The sequence below is a fragment of the Periplaneta americana genome, chromosome 17 (genome assembly GCF_040183065.1).
Source record: "Periplaneta americana isolate PAMFEO1 chromosome 17, P.americana_PAMFEO1_priV1, whole genome shotgun sequence".
In the NCBI taxonomy this organism is placed as follows: domain Eukaryota; kingdom Metazoa; phylum Arthropoda; class Insecta; order Blattodea; family Blattidae; genus Periplaneta; species Periplaneta americana.
This window is the reverse complement of record NC_091133.1, coordinates 68171564-68192993: the sequence shown is the minus strand read 5'-3', so window position 1 is coordinate 68192993 and position 21430 is coordinate 68171564. Positions and strand designations below refer to the sequence as shown.

Genomic DNA, 21430 nt, shown 5'->3' with positions numbered 1-21430 from the left:
TTTTCCGTGTTAACCAGTGGTCATCAGCACAAAGCACCCTCTCTTAGCTGCTGGCAGGTATGCTCTCTCCTTCTCTGCCTGCTGCACGACGGGGCATATGATGTTGCACAGAATACCCTTTACCCATTTCAGCGAGTGCTGACGACCACTGGTGTTAATAACGATTGTAATTCTTCTAATAACATCGAAACCGAACACGAGTCCCAGTAGTTACCCCTGAGCTACAGGAGTAATTTTAATGCATTTTCATTTCATTTATGATGTACAGTATAATCGCGACGTTGTTATTTCCGGCGTGACTCCTCCTCTTTGCTTGCGTCTTAGGAAGTGAAGGCTCTATAAAGTCTACGTAGGTAGTATCGTTCGCCATTTTTGTTCTTTCGTTGCCGAGCTACCATACGAGGAATCTATTTGCCACACCGTTAAACATGATCATGTCGTAGCTCCTATGATAATAAATTAAAAGCACCGTAATTCAGCAAATAATTGAGCGGCAAATAACGTCTTCGTGTGCTTTCTGCGAACGCCAACGAAAGAGCCAAAATGACGGGCGATTGTATTAAGTATTTATCGAGTCTTAAGAAATGAATAACGTCTTCATAAGCGAATCACAAGACGCACACGTTTAAATGTAAACACAAGACCTGCAACGCGATTGGCTGCCTGAAATTAGAGCGACGGGACTATAGTAAAAGATATCCAGCGACCAAGCGACCACTGTTTTCTTTCCCTATGTGATCGTAATATCAGTCACTACTGGTCAGCATTCCAAGGAAAATTCTTGGTAGCTCGTTTCTACATATATAAAATATGCGGATTATTTCTCTTTCTGTTTTTCTAGTGCATGCTTCTCTGGAACGTTATTGCGTTCATCTGTCTTTGTTCGGCCAGTTTCAGGTCTATCTGTTACGAGTGTTTAAACCCACTTACGTAACTTATGAGATCGCAAATGTCTCTCTCATATTTTTGTACTAGTAGAAGCCCACTTGAGATATTGAATGGTTGCTCAGAGAAAACCATTGCCGAAGATTTTTTTTTCTTTTCTCAAAGAGACTTGTAGCGAATAAAGCCACATTTAGACGTCCTCTTTGTTTGTAAAAATTTCATTTATCTTAAGACAAATAAAAATAGGCCTATAGGTAATATTTCTATGTCCTCAAGGAGAATAAATGCTAAATGTACGTACGTATAGTATGGCGATATTGGAGATCTTTCATATCTGTACTGCAGGGAGTTCTGCATATATTTCACTTAATATTGTATAAGAACAATTCTAAGCCCAGAATATAATGTCGCAACATATGTGAGAGATATGCTTCAAAGTATGTGAAGCGCAATATAAGAATACAATATAAGGTTTATAGATTTTACATATCCTCACATATCTTAATCACAACAATATTGAACACTGATTCACCTCCATTATTTTCTTTTAACATAATATATGCCAAAAGCGAGCTTCCTTTATGTTGATATGACGTGTGTTAGTTTATTTCATTCTAGTAACATCAAATATATTGTTGAATTATTATAAGAGCATAACAATAACTATCTGTGAATGAAACTAATCCGGCAAATAATATACATTAAATGTGTGTTCTAATGTATTTTGATAAAGGAACCTTAGGATCTGTGACTCGAGATTAAAGAGATATGGAGCTTAGACTTGTGAAAGGGGAGACTGAATGTTAGAAAGCCTTTATATGTTTCGATGTCTATATCTGAATAGACATCGTCCAAAATCATCTACTTGGGCCATATCTTCTATTGTCTGACTGATCACACTTATTTGAGATTCGTGCAAAGGATTTTACCTGAGTTATTAGCGGAAGTACCCTTAATTAAGTCTAAGGAAAAAATGTTATTACAATACAATAGGACTCCACCTCACTTCGTGTGGATATTCATGACCACTTGGATGCCATATTTTCCGGTCACTGGATTGAAAGAGGAGGTCATATCTCATGGCCTGCGAGGTCACCTGATCTGAACCCTGCCGACTACTTCCTCTGAAAATACTAAAAATAAATTGTGTACAATTCAAGTCAACGCAGTAATGAAATTAGTTGCTAAAATCATAATCGCCTGCATATAATAATAAAAAAACACACCTGCATATAATAATAAAAGGAGGAGATAGAATCTCTTACGTCGTTGCAATGATTGCATCAAGGTTAGTGGCCGACATCTTTAACGCTCCTTTTAAGTTTCAAAAGTGATAAATGAAAGCAATGTTAACATTTTAAAATATCATACATAATCACCCTCACAGTTTTAAGCCAATATTTCAATAAACTTTCTTCACAGATCTTAGAGGACGTTTGCTATATGAAAATACTTAGTAGGACACTCCTTCCATGCTGTATAATTTTGGCGCGGTTAAATTATATTATATCATACTGGTAAGGATTATATACGAATTTCTTTGCAAAATTAACAACAACATGTTTACATGTTTCCAAAGTAAAATTGTGAAGGAAAAGAAATCGACGTTTAGAATATCCTTACTTTTCATGATTCTGAAAACGTATATAGTACTTTTACTTTGTTTTCTATACATATCAAATTTATGTTAATTATTATAAGCCATATTAACCTACGAAAAGCGTTTTTTCCCCAAAATATTTGGTCCAAAGCAGTTTTCATTGTATGCATTATCCTGTCTATAATTTTCACAAAAAGAGAATAAGCGGAGGTGCGATCACTTGTCGACAGATGTATATCTTTATTATGCTGCGTATCTATAAATATAATTTGTTGAACAACGCGAAGAATCCGACGCCAGTCAGAAATAGCTAAGGGAAACACGGAGAATGCAGTACAATGAGAATATAGTGAGGAACAAGAGGAATACAAGAGGAAAAGGAGAATTCTCGGAGAACGCGGGGAATGCAAGTAGGAAAAGGGGAATGCAAGGAAGAAAAGGGGAATAAAAGCAGAAAAAAGGACACTGAGAAGAAAGGAAGGAGAAGGAAGAATGGGTAAGAGAAGCGAAAAGGGGGAGGAGAAGGAAAAAAGGGGTGGAGAAGACCAAGAAGGGGAAGAGACAAGGCGAACAAGGGGAGGAGAAGGAGAAAAGGGAAAGATAAGGAGAAGAGGGGGAAATGAGAAGAAGGGGAGGTTATAAGGTGAAAGCAAGAAGAAAAGTAGAAGAGGAAGAGAAGGAGAAAAGGAGGAATGCAAAGAGAACAAGGGAAATGCATGAAAAACAAGGGAAATACAAGGAGCACAACATGAACCGAAAGAAAACAACAGGAATTCAAAGAGAACGAGAGGAATACAAATACAAAAATTGTAATGAATGGATACCAATGGGAAGGTAAGAGGAACAGGGGAAATGTAGGGGAAATATGGGAAATACAAGGAAAAAGGGAAATATAAGGAGAACGATGGGAATACGAAGAAAACAGGGGAATATAAGGAAAACAAGGTGAATACAAGGCGAAAAAATGAATGCAAAGAAAATAATAAGAAGACAAGGAGAATAAGGGAATAAAAGAAGAACAATAGCAATAGAAGCAGAACAAAGGAAATACAGGGAGAACATAGAGAATGGAAGAAGAACACGGGATAGGTAAGAAGAACAAGGGGAATAGAAGATTTACTAGATAAATAAAAGGAGAACAATGCGAATACAGGAATAATAGTAATACAAAAAACATACAAAGGGGACAAGGGGAATAGAAGGAGGACAAGGTGAATGGAAGGAGAGTAGGGAGAAAGCAAAGAGAATAATGTAAATATAAGGAGAAAAATAGGAACGAAAGTAAAGTAGAGAAATACAGGAAGAACAAGGGAAATACGAGGATTGCAGGAAAAATATAATGAAAGGAAGGAAACTACTATGAGAACAATGGAGGGGGATTGAACTTTATGTGATTATTAATCATTCTCAAGTAAATCCTCCTCATACCTAGTGAGAAGAAAGACGTACCTAATTCTACATCAAAAGAGGAGTAGGTTGACATCAGATATCTAGGCTTCAGCAATGGGCATATTTACATATTATGGAGGAGCTATTTATGGATTGTTAAAGATCGTGGTATTTGTAGGCAACGTGATCATCAGGGAAAGGATTTATATGTAAATACATATTTACTTATAAAGCTAATATAATTTATATTTTGCATTATCTTTATGTTTCACAATGTGTAGGGTTGAAAAATCCTACTTTTATTTTCCATATTTTTCCATATTTTAGAGTTTAGTACATATTTTCGTTAATTTCCATATATTTTCCATATTTCATATAAAACAGTCCATATTATATTAGGTTTAACAATAAAACAAAACAAAATTCCATTAACTTTTAAAAATACATTTCAACAATAGAGATTTAAACACATGTTCAGTAATCCCTTTAACATCAGAGTTATTTGAAAATTAGCAGTCCTATCAACAATGGGAAAGTAAGTTACAAAACTGTATTAATTTAATTTAAAATTTTTAACAGACTTCAGTTGTGCAGCTCAACAGTTAAATGCCAGTCAGAGTACACATAGGTTCAGTTTTGTAAATCATACTATAAAGACGGTAAATATGCCAAAAGTACGTCATTCAGTCAATTTAAAATCAAAACTAACAAGTTACATTTCAGAATTTAAAGAAGATGGTTTATCAACTGACAATAAAATATTATTTTGTAATTTGTGTCAGTGTGCAGTACCATCTACACAAAAGTTCCTGGTGCAACAACACATTACAACTAGTAAACATCAGGCCAACAAACAACTAAATTCCAAGCAGAGACAATTGTTTTTAACACAACCAACAACATCGAATGTAAGATCTGAGTTTAACATCGACCTGTGCCGTTCTCTCATCTCTGCTGATATTCCTCTCTACAAACTAAAGAATAAGGTCTTCAGGGAATTCCTTGAAAAATATACTCAACATACAATCCCGGATGAGTCAACACTTAGGAAGACGTATGCTCCATCCATCTACGATGAGACAATACAGAAGATAAGAGATGAAATTAAAGATAGTTCAATTTGGGTTTCCATTGATGAGACTCCCGACAAAGAAGGTAGACTTGTTGGTAATGTAGTTATCGGTTTGTTAAGTGAACAATATTCTGAACGAATTCTTTTACATTGTGATGTTCTAGAAAAGTGCAATAACAAAACTATAGTTAAACTGTTCAACGAAGCTATGGGTATCCTGTGGCCAAAGGGTATTATGTACGATAATGTGTTATTCTTTATTAGCGATGCTGCCCCTTATATGGTCAAAGCTGGACAAGCATTATCTGTTGTATATCCTAAATTGACTCATTTTACTTGTGTGGCGCATGCATTTCATCGTGTGGCAGAAGTGGTCAGAGACAATTTCCCTAAAGTAGATTTGTTGATTTCATCAGTGAAAAAAGTATTTCTCAAAGCTCCCAGTAGAGTTAACGTGTTGAAAGAAATGTACCCTGAAATTCCATTGCCACCAAAGCCAATTTTAACTAGATGGGGTACATGGCTAGAAGCAGTTGAATATTATGCCGAACATATAGACTCTATTAACAATGTTCTCCTTGCATTGGACTCTGAAGATGCAGTCTCAATTGATACTGCGAAAACAGTTACCTGTGACATAAGTGTGAAGAATGACTTAGCTCACATTCAGCATACATTTTCATGCATCATAAAAACGCTCAAAAGTCTCCAAAATAGGCACCTTTCACTATCTGAAAGTTTTGAAATTATAAATAGTACTGTGGAACAACTGAATCGTGGTAGAGGTAAAGTTGCAGATGCAGTAAGAGCTAAGTTGGACACTGTACTTTCAAAAAACCCTGGATATGAAGAACTACAAAAGGTTGTTGCTGTGATGAGCGGTGAATCAACAGTGAAGATTAACTTGGACTTATCCCCAGCAGACATTGTGAAATTGAATTATGTACCAGTTACTTCTTGTGACGTCGAACGCTCTTTTAGTCAGTATAAATCTATCCTCAGAGACAATAGAAGAAGATTCACTTTTCAGCACTTGAAAGAAATGTTTGTAACCTATTGTTATGGTAACAGACAATAAAAATTGTTTTGTTGAAACTACATTGGAAGATAAGGTACGTCCATTATATTTTTTGTTTAGTTTGATTAAAATGTACCAATATTTAACGTACATAGTCATTTTTTTTATAATTTTAAGTCCATATTTAATTCCATATTTTGGTAAAAATCCATATTTAATTCCATATTTTGGTAAAAATAACTACATATATATTTACATATTTCATATATTTTTAGTCCATATAAATCCGTTCCCTGGTGATCATTAACATTCATTAATTACTATACTAGGCGGAGTTGGTGAAAAATTCTCTCAGAAAAGAGAGAGAAAATACAGTGAACACAAAATAAAACCTGAGTTGGTCACTGACTTTTCCAGTTTATTAATTCGTTATCTATAAATTCTTAACTGTTTATTTATTAATTCATTTGCCATGTTGATCCTTTTGAATTGTTTATAATTTCTCGGAACTGCAGAGAATTGATTGCGGTCCTTTCCGAGCAGTACTGTCAGCTGAGGTCGTAGCTGCCTCAGAATGTAAAGAGACTTTCTGAAATCAATGATAGAAAACTCCCATTCAGTGTGTGACGACAGGGGCTGTTCTCCTCTTATCAATCGAACTGTGACCAGCATCAGCAGGGGAGTCGGAAATGACGAAGGGGGAGAGTTTTTGAGGTGTGAGATGTGTCACCGAGAGATGACATGAGTGTGGGGTCGAAGTTATTGATGAGGACGAAGAAAAGGGATCTAGTTGGTGGACTCGCACAGATACAGGCTATAACAAGGCTTCCCGGAAGTTTTCTCGTTGCCAGTTGCCCGGCACTGCGAGGCACAGACAGGTAAACTTCCCCAGAAATTGACTTTTTGTTATGGCGGGCAAGTCATAGGTGATGCTTTCTTGTATCAGTGTCGGAATGTTGATACGGCCAAGAGAGGCAAGTAACTAAACATGTTTTAATTTGGTCACAGTTAACCTCGATTTCTATCGGATTGGTTTCTATGCTTACTGAAGTACAGGGACAGCATTTTATTTTTAACTAACATTTTTAATATTAACTTGCCTATACCTCTGGATCAACGCCGTTTGCTACCTCCTTCCACGACTGGAGTTCGATGATACTGGCGTAAAATACAAACAAATCACTTTACTAGGTATAGGAGGGTAGAAAAGTAGTTCAACCATTTACGTAAACTAGGAAATATCGCGATTTTGAGTTTGATAATTTTCATTATGTTTTTGTTTAATCGAAATACAGTACACTATTAACAATAAGTGTTTTTACTCACGAACTGAGCTGTCCATGTGGACGTATTCATTATGCAGTGTATATTATACTGTCTACAGCACATTAGCGTACACTGTAGAGAATGAAGTTAAATTGAAAAATAATCATAATATGGATATTTAAACATATTTTTGAAAATAGTGTGCATATGATCGCACTATAGACTATTGTACCTAATCCCAATTATCAGTTTCGTTCTTCGTACTAGTAACTCATGTCGAAATAATTCTGTACCTACTCTATAAAAGAGTACCTTACGTACTGTAAATTCAATCTTCACTTCTGCCCGATCCGAAAAGATAAAATTACTCAGACATACTATCTACTGTCCGTCCAATTGGTTATGTCGTAGGGTCGTAGAAAGGGAGGAAATCACGTGACAGTTAATTACCTAACGAGGCCCTTTTATTTAAGTTTTTTTAAACAGTTGTATAATATTACGTAGACGTCCAATTCCTAACAGAAATTAATGTTCTCAGAAAAGAGCTAAGACAGCTCAGCCACTAGCTGGCGAATAAAAGCTGGTGGGAGAAACCGGGATAGGACGTAGGCAAATGGACGACAGTGCCTGTGCGAAAATGATTCAATATTGAAGGCTCTTTCGTCACTAGTAAACGTATTGTTTACTATGACTGTAAGGCTACTATGGCTGTATATGCGGTCTTGGATCTGTGTGGAGGACGGTTGAACTTCATTAGTAGAAGGGGTGGGAGTGAAGTACATTAAAAAAGTCAGATACAATAAAAATTGAAGTAAAAATAAAATGATGTCCCTGTACTATGCAAGATTTGGGAGGTTTGTGATTATTAAGGCCAGGAAGTTCATAACCTAAATGTCTACTAAATATACATTGAAATATTCCTTTAAGAGGTACAATATATGCCAATAAATATGCATTAATGAATGAAAAAAAATGCGTTTGCTATAACAGTAGGAATGCTAATGTGTAGACTTGTAATGCAGGGAACCAATGAGGTGCCTTACGGTGGTTTCAACTTTATTATCCGTTCACCAGTCACTACTGTAGCATGCGTAAACAATGTAGCTGCTGAATAAAGGGTAAAGGTTCTCGTGCGCATACTTTTGCAGCGGAATTTGTGAGATGTGAGTAATTGTAACTATACGGATTCTGAAGGAATGGAGGAAACTCAAGCCCACGAATAAATTTTATGATAATTCTTTTGTACATAATGAAAGATACTTAAAAATATATCTTTCTAATGCTATTCCTTCCTTCATTCATTCATGTTCTGTCCAAGGGCAGGTCTTTCACTGCAAACCCAGCATTCTCCAGTCTTTCCTATTTTCTACCTTCCTCTTTGTCTCTTCATATGACCCATATATCTTAATGTCTTCTATCATCTCATATCTTCTGCTCCGAACTCCTCTCCCGTTCACCATTCCTTTCGTCCACGGTCAGTAACGGTCAGCGCGTCTAGCCGCGAAACCAGGTGATCCGGGTTCGAATCCCGGGGGCAAGTTACCTGGTTGAGGTTTTTTCCGGGGTTTTCCCTCAACCCAATACGAGCAAATGCTGGGTAATTTTCGGTGCTGGACCCCGGACTCATTTCACCGGCATTATCAACTTCATTTCATTCAGACGTTAAATAACCTAGATGTTGATACAGCGTCGTAAAATAACCCAATAAAATAAAAAAAAAAACATTCCTTTCAATGTATCCTTCAGAAGGCAGTTTCTTCTCAACCAGTGACCCAGTCAATTCCTTTTCCTCTTTCTGATTAGTTTCAGTATCATCCTTTCTTTCTTCATTCTTTCTAACACAGCTTCGTTTCTTAACCTGTCTGTCCATTTCACACGCTCCATCCTTCTCCATATTCAAATTTCAAATCCTTCCAATCGCTTCTCTTCACTTCGTCGTAATGTCCATGTTCTGCCACATACAATGCTACACTTCACACAAAGCACTTTACTCGTCTCTTCCTTAGTTCTTTCTCCAGAGGTCCGCAGAAGATGCTCCTTTTTCTATTAAAAACTTCCTTGGCCATTGCTAAACTCCTTTTGACTTCTCGGCAGCAGCTCATATTACTGCTTATAGTACACCCCAAATATTTGAAGCTATCCACTTGCTCTACTGTCTCATTTCGAATTCGCAAATTCACCTTCTTTACTTTTCTTCCTATGACCATGGTCTTTGTCTTGTTAGCATTTATCTTCATTCCATACTGTCATTTACGTCTGTATCCTGTTTGGGAGTGAAAATGAGTGGTCTTCATGTTCTTGTGTGTCTGTGTCACAAAAAATATTTTAATAGAAAAGCCGAGAAAATGCTGGGTAACTTTCGATGCTGGACCCCGGACTCATTTCACCGGCATTATCACATTCATTTCATTCAGACGCAAAATAACCTGAGATGTTGATATAGCGTCGTAAAATAACCCAATAAAATAGAAAAGCCGAGAAACATCTGCTGTATAAAAAATATCAGGTGACAGATTTTTTCACCTAATCAGTATTTACACCTTTGCTTCGCCACTGATTATTAGTAGAATATAGCTCCGTTTCTAACTATTTTGTAGTTGCCTGCTATGACTTATATTTTAGCAGTTATTTTCAGGCCAAGTTTTATTCCGATATAATCAGGTTTTGTTATAATAATAACTACTTTTAGTTATTCATACTTTCTTGCAAATGATTCTAATTCGTCTTTGCAAGACTAGTTTTATTATTAATATTGATATTATTACCGGTGTTATTATTGCTATTATTATTATTATTATTATTATTATTATTATTATTATTATTATTATTACAGTATTAATATTTCAGTTCTTGCGAGGAATTAAATGAAGACCAAATACAAAATGGTTTGAACATTTTAATTCTTAATAATAATTATAAACCAAGTAGTTGGTTACTCGTAACAAGCAGGAAACCAGTCCGCCACTGATACACTGTTGTGATCCCGCAGGGATTCTTCGCCAGTTTGTTTCTTCCGCTTGGCATGCTATGCCACATAGCTTCATGTTAGGATAGGTATCATGGCTGTATCGGAGTGCAGGACGGCATGTCTTTATTAAATGACTGCTATTTTTACTCATGCAAGAGTAGTTACAATTGTGCGTATTTATAATTGAATGTCCATCGCGTTTAAATTTCATATCAGTTATACAAAGCCCAACGGGAATATATTTGCCCATTGGCTACAATTTAATGCAAAGAGCGCCCACACCACGCTATGTAATTCTCTTTGTAGTCATTTATGCCATTACACTCTCAAATTGAACAGTCAGAATTTTAACAAGGGTATAATTTGTATACTAATCCATAGTTAATGTGCCGTTGTTTGTAATCTTTTCCCTAAATTGATATTCCGACTGCTTCGAATAAAATTTAATTACAATAAAATACGGTACACAGTGTTCAATTCAGCTTCATAGGTAGCCATTATATGTGGATATATATAGCGAAGTTTAAACTGAATTAATTTCGGTCGTGTTAGGAAATGATGGTTGAGTATGTTTTCGTATATAACAGCATTAACATAACATTTAATTTGTTTCAATATACCTAATTTTCGTCTTTACCAGGAGCGGGTATTAGGGGAGACTGTTGTACCTTTCGCATAGTGTACATTTGAACATTTTTTTTAATTATTGCTGCTAACTAGAGGACTCAAAATGAAGCAGATTGCAGAGAAAGTCGCTAAGTAGCTCTGGTCGCACTTCGTTTGATTTACTGCAAAGTGTGAGTTCCGTGGGGGGGAAAAAAAATTTTTAGTACCAAAAGTAAACATTTCGTTCATTGATATATGTTTTCTAACGCAAAATCAGATTGTATTTGTTAATATCTTTCAAGTACAGTGTATTCCCTTTCATCTGGTGAGTAATAAGATATTTTAATTTTCATGATTTATTCGAATCTCTAGTTTTGGGAGCCATATTTGTTTAAAAGTGCACCCTCTTGTGCCTTTGAACATAAAACATCTTGTACCATGGAAAATGTTCCAAAGTACACGATACTATCGATTTTTGTTTTTATTTTATTTTAAGATCATGTCACGAAGTAAGTCTGGAGTTAAGAGGCCCCCAATTGATCCGGATCCCTTGAAGAAAGCTGTTGAAGCAGTTATTGCTCCTCCAGGAAATAAAATCTTAATCAGGGAAGCCTGCTCTGGTTTATGATGGCAGATACATTTTAAATATAATTGTCAGTTTTTACAGCTATATTCTCACCTATGTTCCATGTGTTCCAACGTACAGGAGGGTATGTTCCAAGGTACATGAACCTGTTATACCTTTGAAAACATTACATATTCCTTCATTTTATTTTTTCCATCTTTAATAGATCTGTAAAATACTAAAATAAATACAAGAAGATGTAAAGAAATCTTTAATAATTATTTCAAGCATTTTTCCATTTAAAAATTTCATTTCCAAAAATTAAAAAGATAAAATATGGAAAGTGTTTAAAGGTACAACAATCTCACCTGACTCAGATCATGCCCTGCTGATAGGCGAAGTAGATATTCGTCTGAAGAAGATAAGAGGAACACAAGTGACGAAATTATACATGGTAAGACTGAAGAACAAGGAGGAAAGAAAGAAATTTTAAGCAAATTTTCAAGAGAAAGCCGATACATTAGAATCTATAACTGAGAATAGTAATAATTACTGAACTCATCTATAAAGTTGTATATAGGAAAAGCAGAAGAAACAATAGGTTACAGAGAAGGAGTGAGAATGAAGATACCTTGGGTCCCAGGGAAAATATTGGAGAAGATGGACGAAGGAAGAAAATGGAAAAACATCAACACAGAAGGTAGAAGAAACTACAGAAAACTAAACCACGAACTAAGAAGAAACTGATAAGGTCAAGGAAAACTGGATGAAAGAGAAATGTAAAGAAGTAGTGGATCTAGAGGGGAAACGAATATATATGATTTGATGTACTGCGAAGTTAGATGTTTGAACTTCATAAAAAAGAACAGAAAATCCATATGGTTAATAGAAGACGAAATAGGAAATCAAATAACAGACAAGCAAGGAATACTGAACACATGGACAAAATATATAGAAGAATTACATGAGACAGGGAATCGTCCAGATAAGTTAGCCATAGAAGATGAAGCAACCGTATCGGAAGACGAAAAAAGATTTTATATTTTAAGGGAAGAAGTTGAACTAGCGCTAAGGGAAATGAAGAATGGAAAAGCAACAGGAGTTGATGTAATCCCCATTGAGTTAGTGAAATGTTTGGGTGAAGACAAGATGGAAGTAATTCTATCATTATGCAACGAAATATATGGGAAAGCCGAATGGACAGAAGATTTTACGAAGACAGTGTTGATTCCAGTGCCGAAGAAAAATAATGCCAAGAAATGTAAGCAGTTCAGGATTATCAGTCTGATATCGCACTCGGCGAAAATTCTACTGCGAATACTAAATCGGTGTTTATATTCTGAGTTGGAAGAACAGTTGGAAGAAGAGTAATATGGCTTCAGGAGGCAAAAAATACAAGAGATGCAATTGGACTACTACGAACAATCGACGAAAGATATCTATAGAAGAATAAAGAAGTGCATATAGTACATGTGTTAAACGTGTGTAATTAAAAACGAATTTCCTATTCGTTATGGATGATAAAACTGACTAAACTAACATGAATGATCTCTTTGTTTAGTCATTTTACGAAATTAACAAACGGAATCTCCTTCGTAGTACCACAGTCTAGTACATACAGTCACGAAGCTCAATACGTAGTAAATATGCGTCCATAGATCGTTGCTAACCACTAGGATCGCTACTATCGCCTCATTACAGACAATGCGAAATAATACCTGCACAGTCTATTATTCCTAGTACCCTCAAAACTCAAGCTTCGTGACTGTATGTACTAGACTGTGGTAGAACTTTGTTCAACTGAAGACTAGTATACAGGATGGATCGTAAGAAATGCCATTAATTTCAAGGGGTTATTCTTTGAGGTCTTTCAAATAAACATAAAAACTCTTTTATATTATGTAATGCATTGCGTGTTTTGAGAAAGCCATTGATTTAATTTCCAAGATGCACAGTCAATTTAAGAGAGCAGTGTACTGTGGTAGTAATTGAAAGAATTTTAGTTTTGTGTTCTTTAAAAATGCAGAAATTTGATCCGAATAAATGTAACTTTTTCTTCTGCAATTAATTTTACAATGTTCCATTTGTTCGGATCAAATTTCTGCACTTATAAAGGACAGAACTAAAATTCATTCATTCATTCATTTATTTATTATTATAATACACTGTTCTCTTAAATCGACTGTCCATATTGGGATTTACATCAAAGGTTTTCCCAAAATACGCTATGAAACAATTTTTACCTCGAAAAGGAAGCAGAAAACGAGCAAAACTGTATTAAACTTTTTTTCGGAATAGCTCGAAGAACAACCTCTAAAATTAATGACTTTACTTACACTGTATAATTATGAAACCTTCTAAACGATGTGATTTTGTGTATAATACTCCAGGATTGGAAAACGATCAGTTGCACCTCTTTTAAATAATCCGAAATTGTTTTTCCCCTCATTTACAAATATATTGAAAGCAAATAATTTTGTGTTAATATTTTTTAAAATCACATGAAGTTTCTACTAACAAATATGCTGAATTCGCTGTAATTTAGGAAAAATAATGTACAGTAGTGGCAAAAAAACCGAACCGACACTTGTAGCTGATTTCAGAGCCTTGTTCACTCCAGAGCACGATAGACTGGTAACTAAGACTTTCGTGGTTCGAATCCTGCCTGGGAAGGAAACTTTTTTTTATGCAAATCTAGTCTTTCAGATAAGGCTCCCTGTAAAGCAGATTTGAATAATTTTAAGGGAAAAATTGTTCCGGGGCCGGGTATCGAAATTATTCAAACTTTTTTTTTGTTCCTTTTTCAGTTTATTTCCAATACTTTTCGATTGCTGGCAAAATTCATGTTCTGGGAATAATAAGTTAATTAAGTAATACAATATCGCTGCAATCGAAAAGTATGGGAATAAATTTGAATAAGGAACAAAAGAAAGTTTCCTTCCCAGACAGAATTCGAACCACGAAAGTCTTAGTTACCAGTCTATAGTGCTCTAGAGTGAACAAGGGTCTGAAATCAGCTACTGTCGGTGACTCAGGAGAAGACGAGAGGGGACTGAGGAGGAAGGGATGTAAACATATAACGTACAACACGTGGAATATTTGTACTGCAGTAAACGGAAACATTAGGTCTCCTTCTGTTCAATTTAGCTTTAATTTCCATACGCATTGTTACTCATGTTTCCTGTACGAGTAGGCCTAATAACCTGGCTACTGGGATGCTTATCTGAGCGATGTTTATAATAATCTACAGCGATAGTCAAGAAGGTCACATTCTTTCCGCCCGTCTTCTTCTGAGTAATGGACAGTACAAGGGTCGGTCCGGTTTTTTTTTTTTTGCCACTACTATACAGTATTTGTATCCTTGAAATTTTGGGGGTTATAAATGAACTTGTCATGCCTTGGAAGGCAATTTTATTTACAGGTAGATGAAGTGTCACGGAACATGAATATTGTGATTGGTTTTTCTCGCAGCACTCGGGTTCGAGCCCGACTTCCTGTATCCGCTGGAGAACGTCACGATCGCTCAGGGCCGGGACGCTATGTTTACGTGCGTCGTCAACAACCTGGGCGGATACAGGGTGAGTGCCGACCTCGCCCCAGCCAGGGTACGTGCTGCTGTGTGCCTTATCTCTCTCTCACTCTCACTCACTCTCCCTGGCTCTCTCTATCTCTGTGTCTCTCTCTGTCTGTTTCACACCTCCATCCAGAGTGCAACACTTTTTCATTGGATTTGTATTGCATACATTGTTCGCCATCCATTTTATGCACACGGTATTGTTTTGTGATGAGCACGTGATTGCGATGTGTTAAAAATTGATGTCAGAATACATAAGTAGATAGCAGATACATACTTTAGATTAGTGACAATATTCTTAGTTTCAATATTCGAGCTACTTATACAAACATAAAGATTAATTTATTAACAATGAGAACATTATATTAACATTTCGAAATTCATTCACTTGTCATATTGTAAATAGTTTCAAAATGTTTAGGATTTTATAAGCTATAGCCTATACGGAGTGTTAAAAAAGTATCCAATATTTTACGGGTGCTAGTATGCATCAAAACAAGAAAATAATGTGTAATAATCATGGATCCTACAACACATACTTTCTGAGATCTGAACACATGTTCATAGAAGGTGCTCAATGTGACGTCCATTCAAGGCAGTGCATTCCTCTGCCCTTCGGCGTAAGGAATCACGCACTCTTTAAAATTGACCTGGTTGTTCTTGATAACCAAAAGTCTAGGGAATTTAGGTTTGAGGAACTAGTAATCCAAGGTGTACGGCCTCTCCAATCAATCCAGCGGTCCTGAAATATCAGCATGAGATGTTCACGCTCATTGGGGAAAAAATGTGCTGGTGTGCCATCATGCATGAACCACATATGTAGTCTTTGCTGACATGGCACATACTCCAGCAAGGTAGGCAACACGTTAATAAGAAAGTCCTGATAACGAGCCCCAGTTAATCTCTGTGGAAGCACGTATGTCCCTATTAATCTTTCACTAAAAACGCCTGCCCATACGTTGATTGAGAATCGGTGCTGATGCCTTGTTTCTTCAACTGCATGAGAATTTTCATCAGCTCACACATGCTGATTACGAAAATTCACAACACCATCTCTGCTGAATCTCTGTCATATCCTCAACCAATTTTTTCTTTTCATTATTCTTCGTGATGTATCACTATTCCATGCCAGGAGTGTCAACTACAGCATGATTATCAGGTACTCTACTGTATTGTAGGACAGAGAAATGCATTGCCATGAATGGACTCACATTGAGTATTTCCTATGAACAAGTGTTCAGATCTCAGAAAGTATGTGTTGTAGGACTCATGTTTATTACATTTTTTTTCTTGTTTTGATCCATACTATCACCTCCTAAAATATTGGATCCTTTTTTTAACATCCTATATTTTCATTGAGCGTTACTTGAATTTACATAAAATACGAAACTTAGAATACATTATTTTGAGGTGTCGTAGATATAAAAATATTGGAATTTTATAAAGAATAAAAACAAAAATGTATATAAAAACTTCGCATTTTTTGGAAAGGGATTTTGTTGTTGAATAAAAATGAGAAATTAAATCCATACCTATTTATCGCTCTATCCCGTTGAAGGCAATTCATAATTTTAAATTTAAGTAAAAAGAAAGAGCGGATATATTTAAAAATAACATATCAAATTGTTCTTCGTAACAAAGGATATGCATTTTTAAAGGCTTGAATATTAGACCCAATTTTAATGATATTTTATTAATTTACACAAATCTAAACAAGGCTGAAATGTGTATTTATTCTTATTATTTTTAAATATTAATATTGTTATCGATATAAAATTAAAATTATATTAAGCACTAAGAAATAGTGTAATAATAAACCCTTGGTAATATAAAGGGAGAAAATTTGACTAAGACAAGTCCTAAAGTTGCCTCAAACTCACACGTAATTGCACAAAAGACATCTACGTAAATAGTCCTCTTCTTTACTCTCGAATACACCATCTCATCGAAAGGACTTAAAACGTTAAGGATTTTAATTTATAAAAACTTCGTCAAAATATATGAATCTGATGAATTATTTAAGTTATTCTCGTTACTTACAAATTAATATCTAATACTTAAAATGCCTTCATATAAATCACTAATAGATTTGGCATGAAATTTGAAATTTTCATTTTTAAAACCTAAAGGGAAATCTTTGGTACGTAACGTGGTATAGAGGTTATTATTTCTGTTTCAAGAAATACCAAACTTGTTGTTTCATATTTCTTAAAATATTGTGGTCTTTCTAATAGACAACATCAATTCCCTTCAAGGTATAAAAGATTACATGATTTCTTTACGTTCTAACAAAAATTTTTGTATAACTTATAAATGTACGTGACTTGTCGAAGTCTACTGTAGGAAATTAAAAGTTCCTGTGGAAATATTCATTTGGCAAAATTATTTAATTGGAATTTTGAAAAATATTGAAATTGACATTTTATTCGTCTTACACTGGATGAACAATCCTTCGCGCGCCCGCGTTTTCACGACTTAAGAAATAATCGGCGGAACCAGTTGCTAGCCTCCCGCCTTCACCGCGCTGAAGGTCGCGTCAGGCGTCAGTGTGAGTTGTACTCTTGCAAGATAAGCACATGTTCTTTAGGCGACGTAATACCGTGTGTTAATTTAGTTAATATGGCTATATTCAGGTATTCTATTCCCCAAAGGGTATTCATGTTTGATTCATACGTGCGTACATAATCGGCTCGTGCTGTAAGGAGATTATTTAGAGATAGATTCCCTGATGTCCAAGTTCCAAATTGAAGTTCGATTAAAATATAGGTAAATTATTTTTACTTTAATGTTTATTTTTAAAGTGTTTATTAGTAATACCTTTCGCGAAAAACTGTAGATAGGTTTTTAAATGTTTATTAGTGTTTATTTTAAGTGCTTTTATGAATAAATTACGCGACAAACTGTAGATAGATTTACTGCGGACTTCATGATCCCCGTTCACCGCGATTATCGGCTTGACTCGCCCAACACCGGTAAGCAGGAAAGCGGGCGCACGGGGGATTGTTCATCCGGTATTATCACTTAGGAAACATTATCTTCTTATTAGAATACGTCTTATGGAACATGAGTTAGACGTTTTAATCTTTTTCAGGTACTGACATCTAGTAGATCTTGATAAGGCTATGAATAGTATTTTTCATAAAATATTTAAAATGAAATTCGATGCCATATGAGATCAGGTTCTTATTTATGAAAATAATATATTAAAATAAATCATTGTCCGAATGATTTACTACGCATTGACTATTATGTCCTATACAATATTTTATGTACCTAGATATTAAACAATTGTGGTAATATTATAGTTTTTCATAATGCTTCTGTTAAAACATTTATATGGGTTTCCCATGCAAAAATCAGTAAGTTTCATTATGTGAAATTATATTTCAATCTGCATTAGTGACACTTTGTTTAGCATTTATATTTGTTTAAATTTAAAATATTATCTGGAAAAATTTTGCTCTTATTATATACATATTCACCAGTAGAATTATGGTTTCGATTACCTTCATCATATTTATATTAACTTTATACGTTACATGTGACAAAAAGTGACGTCAATTTTATTAAAGACTTGTCCAGCAATTGGTATTATGAAGGTACTGACACATTAAAAGATATGTAAAATTATTTCCAAGGCACATAATATATCGACAATATAGCAGATATAAGTCTAAATTTTCAATTGGATAACTGTACTAAACTGTAAGGAATTTTAATCTTGCACTTAGCAACCCTGTAGTTTCTAGAATACTTTCAACTCTATTGTTCAGAAGATTAGTACAAACTTATTGTGTTTTTTTTTCTAGTTCATTTTCGTAGTTATAATTTTGTGTCTGCTGTCTCCACATTATTTAAAATTAAACTCCATGATTTAAAAAAAAATGTTTATATTGAAAAACAATGTTGAACTCTATTAACTACGTGGCCTACAAGAAACATTTTAAAATAATTAATACCCAGATATAATAAAATAAAGAATTCTGTAATTAAATATTAAAATTATCCCATCTATTTTCAATTACAGTTCGAACAGCTTTATATAATATAAGCGGAACTTAAAATTAATGGTGGATGCTTCATAGAGTTTAATTTATGTATCCACCTTTCGATAATGGGATGTAATATAGCTTTTAAATTCCACTTTTAGTCGATCATTTCTGTTTCATGATACAAGTACGTAAAAATTGTCGGATGGCGTACATGGTATACAATATATTATGTCCGGTTGGAAATATTACTTGAAAATAATTTTTAAATAGTACGAATCGTAAGAAATTCAGTCAGTAATTTCCAAACTTTTTGAAAGGATTGAAATTGAGTTGTGGGTAGATACACCGAATAATTAATAATGTGTAAGCCTATATATCTGATATTATAAATTAAAAGTTAAATTGTAGGTGAATTAGGTTAATATGTATACGAAGTAATAAATTGAACTGGAAAATAATGTACATGGATAAAGTTTTGAAATATGTTAAAGAATTAGAAAAAATACTGTTTAGTTCCTATGACAATAAACTAGATTATTAATATAATTTCAAACAGATTGAAAAAAATAATATGATATTGATTATAAGATACACCACATAATGTGTGAAATTGTAATTATAATTTTAGTAGAAACAATAATTAATATGTTATGATAGTTATTTCATGATTATGGACATTAGAGTCCCGCGCCGTGGCGTCGTGGTCTAAGGCATCCTGCCTAGGACTCGTGTTACGGAATGCGCGCTGGTTCGAGTCCTCGTGGAGGAAGAAATTTTCTCATGAAATTTCGGTCAGTGTATGGGACCGGTGCCCACCCAGCATCGTGATGCACTTGGGAGCTACGATAGGTAGCGAAATCCGGCTGCGAACACCAGCTATAACGGCTGGGCAGATCATTGTGCTAACCACACGATATCTCCATTCTGGTTGGATGATCGTCCACCTCTGCTTCGGCATGTGGGCGTGAGGTCAGCAGCCGGCTGGTAAGTCTAGGCCCTTCAGGGTTATAGCGCTACGGATTTTTTTATGGACATTAGAAGTTTACAAAAATTCGACGTTTACATGTCATCACAAATATTTCACTGAATATTTTCGTCGTCCGCAACACTAGCCTACTCTCTTGATGTTATCAGTGTTGAAAATATAAGTTTTGATTTTAATGTTACACTGCTTTGGAAAAGTATAAAAGTACACAGTCTAATTTGATCATGAAATTTATTTCAAATGTGTCTTTAATACTGAATTATAATATATAAAGATAATATTTATCTTATATTTCACCAAGAGTAACAGTAAGTAAAAAATCAGAATCGATAAAACCTCGCACGTGAATAATTCTAAAGATTCCTTAACTGTCGAAATTTAGAGTAATTTAGTTTAAGAAATGAATTTATTTTCAGCCATTTTAAAACCACTCGTTTTCAGTTATTATAGGCGGTGGTTTATAATTTTTGATGAAATAATTATAATCTAAATATAAAAATAAATATTGGGCGTGAGAAAGATGTATCTGTCTTCGTAAAACCAAATCATGCATTTATTTGTGTCATTGCCGTTATAACTAAGAAATGTGTTTCAAATACTCTTTAAAATTTGGGAAAATATTATAGACACAATATACAGCAGTCAATAGGAAGGATGATACGGATTATCTTAAATTATATCTTCAACTTGTATTGCAGGAACACGATCATTAGATGCTCGATTTTACAATGAATAACACTTTTTGGCTATGAAACTATATATCTCGATAAGGATCATAAATTTTTATAAAAATATCTATTTTCCTTCAAATTTAAAAAAAAAAAATTATTGTTTTAATGTAGTTCATATAAATTTGAATTGTGTGTTAAATAACAGTGTTACGAAGCATTCACAATCGTTATTACATTTTTATCAATTTAAGAGTTGACAAGTTATTAAATAATAGAGAGATAGCAAAACAATGCTTTCCCGTATTTTTCTATGTTGTCTATTTCTATTCCGGTAATTCTAATTATTTAAGAGGTTACATAACTTGTACAAAAAGTAGATATTTTTATAAGTATCAGTATTGTCACAAATTGCAACTTCAAACTTAATTAGATATGTAAAGCTAAAAAACGGCAAAGACTGTAAAATATAACCTTAAAAATGGTTTTGAACTTCTAGAGAGAAGATAAATATTAAGTTTACAAAATATAAATTATTTAATAAATCTTGAAAATAGTCTTAAATTTTTATGTACGAATTACTACACATCTCAAAATATAAGCACGGAATTTTGGAATATTTTTATATGAATTCCCCTAGGATTCGTAATGTTTTGTAATGTATTAATATTCCTAGCACAAAATATTCTGAACTTTTAACAGTTTAAGAATACGAACGGTCATATTTAAATTATTTTTAAATTACCATACATTTTATGTTATTTCAATTTTCACTTAAAAATTTAAAACGTTCTACCTCAAGTTATATTAGATTTGGTTACATTAACGCGTCATGTTAAGGG

At 34.4% G+C, this 21430-nt stretch overlaps 1 protein-coding gene across 4 annotated transcripts in view; it reads left to right on the top strand.

Annotated features, from left to right (window-relative positions):
- The window catches only part of LOC138693158 (lachesin-like), a 1789721-nt gene that overhangs the window by 1071693 nt on the left and 696598 nt on the right, over positions 1–21430 (top strand). For all 4 annotated transcript variants that reach the window (XM_069816848.1, XM_069816850.1, XM_069816849.1 and 1 more), the window contains one exon: positions 14841–14947. In XM_069816848.1, the coding sequence (XP_069672949.1) occupies positions 14841–14947 (107 nt within the window). The remainder of the gene's footprint in view (positions 1–14840; positions 14948–21430) is intronic.